This window comes from Bombus impatiens, unplaced genomic scaffold, assembly GCF_000188095.3.
Source record: "Bombus impatiens unplaced genomic scaffold, BIMP_2.2 scf_0843, whole genome shotgun sequence".
NCBI lineage: Eukaryota > Metazoa > Arthropoda > Insecta > Hymenoptera > Apidae > Bombus > Bombus impatiens.
The window spans coordinates 96,010-108,760 of NT_177262.1; the positions used below are offsets into that span (position 1 = coordinate 96,010).

The 12,751-nt window shown below is 39.3% G+C and overlaps 1 protein-coding gene across 1 annotated transcript in view; it reads right to left on the reverse strand.

The window, feature by feature from the left end:
* Positions 1-6: 6 nt before the first annotated feature.
* Positions 7-12,751, reverse strand: part of LOC100743639 (RDS/peripherin-like protein xRDS35) — a 73,907-nt gene continuing 61,162 nt past the window's right edge. Inside the window, exon 6 of the mRNA XM_033323220.1 lies at positions 7-3,391. Coding sequence (XP_033179111.1) covers positions 3,368-3,391 — 24 coding nt within the window. The 3' untranslated portion in view covers positions 7-3,367. The remainder of the gene's footprint in view (positions 3,392-12,751) is intronic.

Consider the following 12,751-nt stretch of genomic DNA (forward strand, 5'->3'; position numbering starts at 1 on the left):
CGGCCTGCCGGCCCCGACACCTCTGCCGCTCGAGGGTCTCGTGCAGCTGATTTATGCGACCCGACCGACTGTTACCACGATCCACCGAACCCTTTCGTCGGTTTCCTTCTTGCCGTAGATATTGTCAAGAGCCACGCCAAGTCGCTCGATTCTCCACTGAGAACCACTCTGACGGACGGGATCTCACTCGATCGTCGCCTGTCCTCCTAATCGAGAGTCGACTTTCTGTCGCTGCTTCACCGCGTGTCTCGGATTCTCCGCTCGTTTTCCGCGAATTCTTTCGTGGCTGAATTCACGATTGAAATTTCGCTATTTCGTCGAACAGAATTTAAAGATTATAGAGATTTTAAAGGTTACATCGAGTGAAAAAGGGGAGAAAAGTAATGTTACAAATAGTGTTTCTAAAAGTTTGTCCGAAAATTTAGCAATGTCTGCGCCATCTTCTTGTAATAAATAACGTCTTTAAGATAAGTGGAAATAAGTTATTTGCGTTTTGAGAGCTGAATGGAATGAATTTTTAATGAATATTCTTCAACCGAACCGTTTGATTTTTAAATTCCCATTCAGAGTCCTATCTTTTAATCGCTTTAACGCTTTCGCAGGCGTAATCTAACCCAGTGTATATCCTTTATCCGTAGAAAATCCTGTGACCCTCCTCAACGCAACGACACAACCAGACATCGTGTTATTCCACGGATTTACAAGACTTGGTTTCACCCTCTGAGATTATCGTTCCCGGTATACGGATGCCGATCCCTTGCACCGGCACCAGTAAACTCAACCAGAATATCGTAGATCTACATGCGAGGTGCGGTGCAAACCGTAATAACCAACGAAGAATTCATAAAATCGAAACTTAATGGGACGAAGACACACAAAAATGGAAATATCGTAAACTCAATGCCTTAAACAGAGTACAGTAGAATTTTTTATAATGTGGTGGATACATTGGTTCACGAAAATATTTGAATACTTATCATGAAAAATCTTTATGCTTGTATTGTATATATTATACAAAACATTTTGAACTTTTGTTCGCGCTGTAATGAGACACGGCTGTCGTAATTGTACTGATAAAATTTGGAACCAATTTGAAAATGTATAGAGGTGATTCTTTTTACTGAATCGCGAATTGCTCACATGTGCACGGTTCCCTTAAATAAGATGCAAAATGGCGCTACTTTCAGTCGACAATACCGATCGATCCCATCGGCTCCTATTCGAGGAAATATAAATCCTGTTTAATGCACCGGCCGGTGAAACGACGTGGATTTGCGAGCAACCGAACGGCCATTTGGGAGCTCGATGCGAGATTGATGCGCCACTCTAAATATCCTGATCCATCTCCCATGATCCCACGGAATCGTCGGGCCAATGATAAGCTTAAATAACCGAAAATATAGGGGAACAATGGACGTTGCGTTTTCAGTCCCGATACGAATGTTTCTCTTTTCTATATTTGCGATATCGAACTTTTATCCGTGTTCCGATCATCGCGGATTACTCTAAAATTCAAAATTCTGTATTTTCACCCCTTCCGTCCATTTTCTATTTTTTTGCTTATAATAAAGCATAAATTGCGGTTATCGAGTAAGCTGCGCGTACAGAAACTTCATTTTTCTAACAATAGTGCTGCGTCGTAAGTGGTAGAATGGTTCTTGGCTGTTTAAGTTACTTCTAAACGCGCAGAGAAAAAAAAGCGGAAGAAAAAAGAAAAATGTTGCAAGCTTGAGTGGTCCAGGTGGTGTAATTGAATTTTTGCGTTCTACGTAAAAATTGTTCAGTGGCAAAGGAAAAAAGAACGAACCTTTGATTATCGGTGTCGATTGCCCGTCAAACCTGATCGCTGTCGGCAGCAACTTTCCAGAGGCGTCAAAGGGCGTGGATTTTCGATGCACGAGCCAGGGAAAGTGACAAAAGCGAGCTTTACAGACTCTCGCACGCGCGTCACACCTCGCCCCGCAAGTTTAGCGTTCGATGAGAAAAATCTGTCGCTGATGAAAGCACCGTCGAGGCTGCTGCCTGCAACAATTTCTCCCTCGAGGAAATTCAGTGTGCCCCGAGACGAACCTACTCTTCCAAATCTTCCCTGCAATCTTTCTCTTTACTGATACATCGTTTCGAAGCCTGTAAAAGATAGCTCGAGGAAGAACCGGAAGAAGCTTTGCGCATAGTATCGTTTCAAGGCGTTTAGAGGTATATCATCGGAAAAATTGAAGAAGATTCGAAGTTACATATGAATACGTGTACTTTAAGGTACGGTTTCACTCACCGAGAACAGTTTCTTTTTCGGCTAAAGCAAAGAATCGTTCCGGGTATTGAAGTTTTCTGATCAGAATCGAACTCTCTTGCGTTGAAGATCTCATCTGGCTGACGAATCCGTTCTCCGTTAATAAGAGGAGACCGAAGAAAATGTTGGTAAATGTATTATTTGTATTTTTGTTTCAGTAGTTTGGTGTGCGTTTAGAGCTGTAGAAGTTTGATAGGATATCGATGGCGAGAATGTGAGAGGCAATTGGAATTTTGTCGCGATCCTATCGAAAATGGTACAGTAGTACAGGAATTGAGGATTCTTCTTATGTTTAAACTGTTCTTGAATTTTCTATGTCTGAAACAGGTTTTCAATTTAAAAACGACCAATGAAATTAATTTGATAAACAGAAATAAGACGCAATTATACATGGAATAATTACTATTTTCCAATCGTTACACGAAACGATGTTCCATCTTCGGTTCATCCGTCAAGATTAACGATTCTCATGCAACCAGCAGGTTTTTTCGTACAGTCGAATGAGCGATGATTTCGACCGTACGTACGAAACGAGAAATTGCATCGAATGAACGAGTGGACGGAAAAGAGCGGCATGGAAGGGCGCAGCCGGTCGATGGAACGAGATTAAAAGAGGCAAAGCTACAAGATTAAAAGGCAATGCCGGACACGGGCCGAATCGAACAGCCCGGACGACTGCTCGCGGAGACATTTATATTCCCGGGAAATCGTTATTGACCGATCAGAGAAACTCGAGCGATCCCCGGCGTGTCGTTCTGCCCCTTTCTTTCTTTCCTTCTTCCCTTCCTCGATCCAACGTCCACACTGTACGTCGTCACTGTCCTTTCAAAGTTGCACACGTATACACCGCCACTATCTCGCTTTGTTCCAGCTTCCTTCGGGAGTTTCATTGTCGTTTATGATATCCAGCCTTTTGTAGCTCCTCCCTTCATCCTGTCCACCAGTCCCACACCGATTCTTCTTCCATCGACTTCCTTTTCTCTCTGTTGAGACTGTCGTTCCATCATCGTTGTAACGAGCAATTTTACTAGTACCGTGCAGAGAACGTCGTTTTGCGTGGTATTCGATTGATCGGCATTATATACACGATGCTTTGGTTATCTGAAAATTGGAGATAATGGTAAGATATACGCGCAATAAATTTCTCGGTTAATGTATATCGTAGGAAGCGTGTTTGTGTATAGTCGTTGTATGGAATCGAGAACCGAAGCTTATTTCGTGCTGTTCAGTGATTTTATATAACAGAATTGTTTTGTCTTATCTTGTCTGTTTATTGGAATTCTCTAATAACGGATCAAATTAGTATATTATTATCTAAAACCTGTTTTAAAATTCCCTAGGAGAAATAAGATCTCCACAGTATCGTTAGTAATCGTTTAACGATCGAAGAGAATTTTCCAGTCTCTCTATTTGTTATTCTCCTGTCTTTCTCTTCGTGAACCGAGCTATATCGAAAAGAAATTCTGCGAAGCTGCAAAGCCACTACTTCCATTTTCCATCGTGCAACCCCAGTCAGGTTATTATTCCCTTAACGCAACGATCGGATAACGTGGCATCCGAATTACTCGGCCCACTTTTATTGCACCGCTATTTATCACCGGGACGAAACACCTTAGCGTCGAGGCTTCTACTTCTATCCATCATCCTCCATCTTCTTCCGTCGTCCATTTAACGCGTGGCGTGCTCCCCTTTAGCCTTTAAGACACCAGCCACGCGGACCAAACAACTTTATCCCTCAACGAGGTATCATTAATCCTACGAGTCAATGAATATTCGTTCTTTACAGCAATTAATAAGAATCGACTCTTATGCTACGTACAAATTAGGACGACGATCTTTTCGTTAACTGTTTTCCAGTCTTCTTAAGACCAGTAGCTTATCGAGCTTTCAACGAAACAAGCCAATGAATATTGATTATGTTATTATATTACCAACGATTATTGAGGAGTTTTCTGCAAGTAGAATTATTACGAAATTTTTCTTTGTTTTGTAAATATGAAAAGAACAAAGTCCTCCGAGAATTATTATAATTATCCATACAGAGTTAAAAATTCACGAATCATTTTAACAAAACCATCAACAATTTTGCAAGAAAGGATTCTTTCGACGTACTAATGGTTCTGTCAATCTTAGATGGAGCAAAACATACTAGTAGAATCTACGAAGCTTCCCATCGCACAGTGGTGAATCTGTTCTTGGTTTTCGAAGCTTCATCAGTCTTTCGGCTTATCGGAACCGGAAGGAATCTCGAAGAAGCGATCCTCTGCCAGCTGGAGCAGCATAAAAAAAGACATTCCTTGAAGGCCGCCGGTCCTATCTGGAGGAATGTTTCTGACCGCACATGGATCTTTCGGAAAAAATGTTCGGCAATGAACCGAGGGAACGGAAACCATTCCTTCCTCCCTGTGGTTGGCTCTTGGCCGATGATACTGAAAGAGAATCCTGGAAAATCGTGGCTAGTTTTCTGTACGAATTTCTAAAGTGCCAAAAAAAAAGAAAAAAAAAAAATACTCTGTACATTTGTGCGTATAGCAACAGGACCTTGAAATAACAAAGCTAAAAAAATATTTAATTCTTGTACACATACGAAACACAAGTGGTTGGAACAACTACTTTGCAAGATGGTCGGAGAAATTTTAAGCTTGTCCTTCTGAATGTTTCACGATGCTCGATCGGTCGAACGTGATCTGCACAATAAACATGATATTACTTGTTCCTCGACTTTCCTTTTATTTTATTCTATGATCGTCTCATTCGTGGTTCAATTACATTAAGCCGAACGCATGCAAGGCTCGGCTTGCAGCGAAAGGTTTATCGGTTGCTAGAGATCGTTTCGTAATTGCCGCCAGATGAATTTGCTGTGGTGCGAGGTAACTGCGAATATATCGTACCGGGGCCAAGCAGGAAGGCGGAAATTAAAGGAACGAGAACTGTGTACGGGCAACGAGTTATGAAATACGACACGGGTACACGGATCAGTCTGAAATTTACACGAAATTTAATCGGGTTGGGCGAATACACGCCTCCTACTACTTGTCTATTGCCCTATAAAGATCGTTCGTGCTTTACAATCTTCTGTCAACGTTTCCACTGTTATTCATCATAGATAAGAACAGGTTAAACTACATTTGAGATATATGTATACACGTACAGACGTATGGACGAGTTATATCAATTAAATCATCTGTAAATTACACACTTAACTTTTAATTTCAGTCCCAAATGCACAAAGAGAAACATGCGTGAGATTTCACTTCAGCGAAGAGTTCGTAACATTTTAGAATTTAATCCGGAAAATCTCATATTGAGAAATCATATTAAGGGCAAATTATGAACGAATAAATACAATAAAAATCGTGAAATAATTTACGTAGGCTTTCCAAGTTAATTCGAAGATATACGTACACGTATGAGATCATTTTGCTTTCATCCGCAATCTCTCGTTTTTGTCGCAAGAGGATGTTCTATGGTCGCGATGGGATAAACACCGGGGGTTTGTGAAACAATCGAATGGGGCATTCGAGGGAATTTATCAGTGACGCGAAGTGTGTTGTAACGCAGCGATTTAAAATGTTAAACGCGTATCGTGGAATTATTGGGGGCAGCATCGAATCCAAATTATCAATAATGGGCTATTTAAAACGATTAGCGAATTTCCGCCGAGGCAAACCGTACTTTACAGGAAATCTGTATAATGAGATTGTCATATCGATATATTTTGTATCGCCTTTTCTTTTTTTAATTTTAAAATCGCGTTCAACTGCGTATTGTACTTTTCAAAGTGTTACAGAGCAAAGTACCCGTGCAAAAGTTATTCTGTGTACGAAACACGAAGAGAGTAGCTTTCTTTTTAACTTTGAATCGCTTTTCCGAGAAAATCAAGTTCGAATGTTTATCAAACATATGATATCAAGCATATGAATTTGGAATTTATGGACTTTTAACGAGATACGAATGAATAATTGGCAAAAGATTGTCCTACAAAAATAAGTTAAAAATGTAGAATACGAATTTTTCATGTAAAGCTAGATTTTCGACAAAATCTAGTTTGAACATTCGTCAAATACGAACTCGATTTTCACTAGAACGAAGCTTCAAACGAAAAAAGTTCAATTCCATTTTTTACTTATTTTCGTCTATAAAATAATCTCCTGTCGATTATCCACTTGTCTCCAATCTGGAACTAACCAAGTTGGTGAAATAACTTCTCAAACCTAATATTCTCCGAAACGGGACATCGAATGAAAGAATTACATCCTATATTTTTGTCTTACTTTTGCATGCCACACCTCGTATACAAACGATAAACGGTGAATCACTGAAAATCTTATTCGCCTGGTAACAATGGCAAATGGAAATTACTATGTAACTCCGATAGTTCAGTTAACCAGAGGTTCGCTAAAAGCCATCGACAGACGTTTCTTCTTTGTTTCTGACTGTTATTTTACCATGGTAGACAGCGAAACTTTTTGAAATTCTAGAAGAACCAACGAATGGTCCCAATGGCTCGTGAAAGTATGAAAACTTCGACTAGGAATGGCGGAACAGTTTGCTATATTTCGTCTGACAAAAGCACAAGCTTCTGGCGAATACGCAGGCGAAGTTCGTCGAAATGGTCGGACACTTAGAAAATTGCGATTCTTGTATTAATGTGTCTTTTTATACAGACACCTTGACGTGTATCAAGAAACATTCTGAAAGGCTGTCTTTAAAAGTAAAAGTGTACAACTAAAGCGAAAACTGCGTAAATCTTCCTATATGTATCATATGCATATATTTTTAGGGATTTCAAATAATCTACCTTTCTTCCTTGTTGTTATTTTCTTAAATGAAAATTGTCTTTTTATAAAGTGTACGAAAATTTTTATAGATGATTATACTATGTTTATCTAACTAATCGATATAACTTGCGAATCATTTGCAAATATTGCTGTCTATCAATTCAACGAAGAAGTTGAACGAATTTTCAAAATAGTCGAAAGTGTTCAGGTTTTAAGATACTCGAAACTTCGGATTGAACCAACGAAGTTGGCTCGGAAGCTTAATCCAAATTAATCCAAACACACAACGCGTTGCACGAAGAACAGGGAGAAGAACACACGTCAAATCAATTAACGCGCGGGGGATACTTCTGTTTCAGAAGAAAATAGGTCGAAGGGCCAGCAGGCGACCGAAAGCGAGCGTAGCCATCGTATGTATGCTAATTGAACGAGGGGCAATCTGGAATGGACCCAGCCAGTGGCTTCCAGTTGATTACCATGGCAAGTACTCGGGCGGAGAGTTCCTCCACGAACGACAATGTGAAAACAGCTTTAATGTTCCTTGCCGGTTTCCCTCAGGATGGTTCAAAGAGAAAGAGAGAGAAAGACGAGAGGATGAGAAAATCCTGTTCTGGGATTACCGTGTCATAGAAAGTATCAAGCTTTTCGTCTAGATTGAAGTTACAGTGGATGCACACCCCTTTTAAAAAATCTTAGGGTGGTTATTATTATATTTTGCCTCGAAACTGCATGGATTTAAAGTAATTTAAATAAAAAGATCTGACGTGGAACGTTTATGTAGAATATCTTTAGTTGTAAAGATATGAATCTTCATAAATATCTGCAATCTCGATAAAAGAGTAGTTTTGAAGACCTCTGAACGGTGTCGTAATTTAGTAAATATAACACTAAATCGAAGATTTATTTTTACGTTCTTCACAGTATAATTTTGCATAAATACGTAGAGTGTATCAATGGTTCTCGTATCAGAGTTAAAAGTACGCTTCGTTGGCCGGAAACCAGGTTGGTTACGGATAACGAAATGCTGGAGGGATGGTTGTATAAATTAAGTTTAGTGATTAACTGAAACATTGAAATATTGTTGCGTTTAAAAGCGAGATGCTTATTAAATTCGGATGGTTGAAGCTATACCGCTTGCTGAAATATTTACAAGCGGGAAATGAAACGGTGGAAGATTTAATGAGCCGATTCCGCCGCGGATTAACATGCAGTTTTTATATTTACTCGTTTTGTTAGGTCCTTCGTTTAATGCAACTTCAATCTACAAATCAAACGTAGATCGTAATAAATTTTATTATCGCCAAGCGTTATAGTTGTCCCTGGTATACAAATAATAAATTCACTTAACATATACATATAAATATATATAATATAAATAAATAAAAGATAAATTAAAAAATAATAATTAATCTCCTAGATTTTCTAAAATCAAGTCTTTCACCTTTAATTTTTCCAAGATTACAACTATCGCCTATCGATTACGATTCCAACTACTGTACGATCACCACGGCTCATCTCAACACAGTCGCATTAGAGTATCTTTGTCACGGCGTATTACGCTCGGAGAGAATTCTGCGGGACACGGAACTGGTCTCTTTTCGCGGTGGAATCGAATTTCAATTTAGCGAGTGGCAGAGGGCGAAAGAGTGGCAAGACCAGGTTGATCGTGGAGGTCCGCGGTTGTTTGTCGACAGGCGTGCATCGTTCTCTCCTGGAACGCTTTTCTTCGGCAATCGATTGCCGGACAGGACCCGGCATCGAGGGATTTCCTCGAGTGCTTCCGCTGTCTCGTGCAGCTTGCACTCTCTCGAATCGGTTCGCTGGCTATGGGAATGGGACTAACTGTTTTCTCGATCGTGTCCGTTGATCGAATTCAACGGAAACAATGACCACCGGAATAACCGGTACACGTACGGTCTGCTCGAACTCGTTCCTCCGGCGAGTACGTTCGATTTTCCGAAAATCGTTGACCAGTTTGGTGTATACGGGTCTCTGGCCGTGGATCCTGATGACGGTTCGCGAAGTACACGAGCGTCCATGGTGTAACCTGCGTGCTAACATTGTGAATTTCACGCGCAATCTACCGTTCTGTTGACGAGCAAGTGAATTGTTTGATCCTTTGCGCGTCACGGTTCGAAAGTGCTCGAACTGTTGCCCACTTTTTGGCGATGTGTAATTTCATTAGGAATTAAATTGGTTTTTCAGGAAAGCAGCACATTATTAACGGTTCGTCTATTTAGTAACGAATAAGTTTTTATTCTTCGCTGATTTTTAAAATGGCACTTATTGTTATTTTGGTGATAAGAGAAAGAACGTAATGTAATAGGGTTAGTTGTGATCAGTTGAAGGTAATGTAGGAAAAGTATGAAAACGTCGTATAAAGACTTTATGTAATGTAAAAAATGAGAGTGCAGTATAAAAATTCATGATAAAGTAAAACACGATGGTTGTGTATGGAAATTCCATGTAAAGTAGAGAATAGAGATGCTTTGTAAAAATTCTAAGAAAAATGAGAGAGAGAGAGAGAGAGAGAGAGAGAGAGAGAGAGAGAGAGAGAGAGAGAGAGAGAGAGAGAGAGAGAGAGAGAGAGAGAGAGAGAGAGAGAGAGAGAGAGAGAGAGAGAGAGAGAGAGAGAGAGAGAGAGAGAGAGAGAGAGAGAGAGAGAGAGAGAGAGAGAGAGAGAGAGAGAGAGAGAGAGAGAGAGAGAGAGAGAGAGAGAGAGAGAGAGAGAGAGAGAGAGAGAGAGAGAGAGAGAGAGAGAGAGAGAGAGAGAGAGAGAGAGAGAGAGAGAGAGAGAGAGAGAGAGAGAGAGAGAGAGAGAGAGAGAGAGAGAGAGAGAGAGAGAGAGAGAGAGAGAGAGAGAGAGAGAGAGAGAGAGAGAGAGAGAGAGAGAGAGAGATTTATATAAAGTGGGAGATGGAAATTATATAGTATGAATATTCTGTGCAAAATAGAAAACAGGAAGATTGGGTATGAAAATCCTCTAGAACAGAATAAAACAGAGATTTTGTTTAATGTAAAGAGACAAAGTTCCTACATAAGGAATACGTGGAAAGAAATCACCAGACACGAGAGCAGACAAGAGACGAGAATAGCAGGATCGAAGAGAGAGCGTCTCAAGAACGAGTGAAGTGTTTCTGAGTCGGTCAAACACTGAATCCAGGTTTCTCGAGGCTTCCTCTTATATACCAAATCTTCCCCAAAAAGATCGACGTCACATGGATTACAGCACTGTCTCTTACAGTGTTAACTATAGTTACAAATATTATAAAATACCACCGTTTACTTAATAATACTTAATAATACTTAATAATAAAATATTCAAATATTATATATACCGAAAGTATCGTACAATTCTAAAATCGATATCCAAAGAAATTTCAAGCTCGAGAAATTTTATATCGAAATATGGATCTTATATATTTTTAAACTTTTACTGGAAATTTTGAAACGGGTGTTTAAATTATTCGAATTTTAAATAGTAAGCTTTTTCTAAGTGAACGCATAAAGAACATACGCATAATTAATGTTTTGTATAATATTCAACTTTTACTAAAAGAAATAGGACCAAATAACAGACGATGTATTTTCAAGTGTTCTCGAGAAATAATGGCGAGATTTTGGCACCATAACGACTTTCAGCACGACTTCCGGACAGGGTGGTGGCATGCGCTTGCTCCGTTAACATTAATACGTTGGACGTCGCGTAAAACTGGTTGCTTTACTGCGATACGAGGGAAACGTGCGGATCGTAAGAACTTCGTTACCACTGTCGCGGGAAATTGCACCAACTCGCGAAAAAACCCGTCGCACCCTGTAAATTTGCCATTATTAAATTCGACAAGGACGAACGAGGCAGGAAAAGCGGTCCGCCTAATTCCAGCCAGAGCGAGTTCTTGCTTCTAGAAACGGGGGAAAGATCCTTTCTGCTTCTTTTTCACCAATTTCTTCTCTTCTTTCATCTTTATCCAATATTTTCTTCCTATTCTAAGTGTAATATGTCATATATTCAGCGTTTTAATATTCCCACTGATGTTCCTATTCATAAGTATCACGTGTGCAAATTTACTGGTTTGCAAACTGTACAGGGACAAACTCCAGATACGTTCAATGATAGACGTGCAAAATACGGCCGTACTTTTTTTAAAGGGTAAATACACCGTTTCTGTGGAAAATTTACAAATATTCAGGCAAGTGTGTCGCATAGAAATGAAGTTTTAAGTTTCAGTAGGTAAGAGAAATCGGTTAAATATGCTTTTTACCTTTTATTTTTGATCAAAGAATGTGATGATTCAAAAGAGCCTTCGAGTCAAGATTGAAGCTGCCCTGATAGAATCATGAATATTGATGTTTGTCCCGAGTCGTCGCGGATGAAAATGATGGAGCAGCAAGCTGGTGTAATGAGTTATTCAAATTTTGTTTATGCCTTGTAAAATAGAGAGTATCAAACTAGGTTGCGAACCTTTGAATCCTGAAAACCTTTCACAGCAATATTCCCAAATTCCGAATTGCGATTTAACCACTACGTTTGAGTAAAAGAATAAAATAATAATAAAATAAAGTAGAATAAGCTCGGCCATAACAATAATATATTGGTTAACATATTTAACACTCGTTACACTAGCTTCTCTACTAAATATACGCTTGCAATAAATATCTTGTAATATCTACGTATTTTTAGATTTGTTCCAAGTCTTTTGCTTTCTAAAAGTATTTCAATATTTTCGTGAGTTACTGTAGCTTGACTAATCTGTACGAAGTTTATCGATCGTTCGTTTTACGCGCAAGAAAGCCTCGATTCGCTTGACACGAGCGACGGAACACAGCTGTAAGCTGCAACGAAAGAACCGCACCCTCGTCAGTTTGTACGCGCGAAACCGCTGCGCGAAACGAGGCGTGTTCGCGAGAATCCCCTAGGGATTCTACCGTTCTTGATCCCTGTTAGTTTTCGTTGCTTCTTGCGAGCTATGCGGCTAGCAGTTTAAATCGAGTCCGCGTCATCGGAACGAGCACGCAATTATGCTTTTTTCCGCTAGTCGGTCGCTTCTTCCGCCTCGGGACTTCCCGATTCCTCCACGAGAACCACGAATCTCGAGCTTTCTCTAAACGTGATGAGGGTGGAGTGAGGTTTTTCTTCACTCCCCCTCCCCCTGCTGTCAGCCTTGAGGAACAAAAAGCTAGATTCTCGAATTTTCTTTAGCAGACGCTCCAGTCGAACTGTTTCGCCTGTTTCCGACGGAATTTTGGCCATTTCTCTACGCTTTTTAGCGTTTCATATCCTTCTCGGTTATTTTTGTCGTTGACAGATATTATGGTATTATTGATTCAACTTTTGTCAGTTAATTAGTTTCAAATTATTTCACGATCGTATATCGGAAGGAACCTCTGTATTTCTTTGATGTTTTATTATACCTGAACTTACAGATTGATTTAACAGTTTCTAAATTTTCTATTCAGATCTTACTTTATCAGTCACGAGGAAGATATTCTTTCATATAACAAAGGATTATAAAATTTTGACTATCGTGTTTTATCGTCCATCGATACGATTCTTTTACGTAATAAAAAAAAAAAAAAAAAAAAAAAAAAAAAAAAAAAAAAAAAAAAAAAAAAAAAAAAAAAAAAAAAAAAAAAAAAAAAAAAAAAAAAAAAAAAAAAAAAAAAAAAAAAAAAAAAAAAA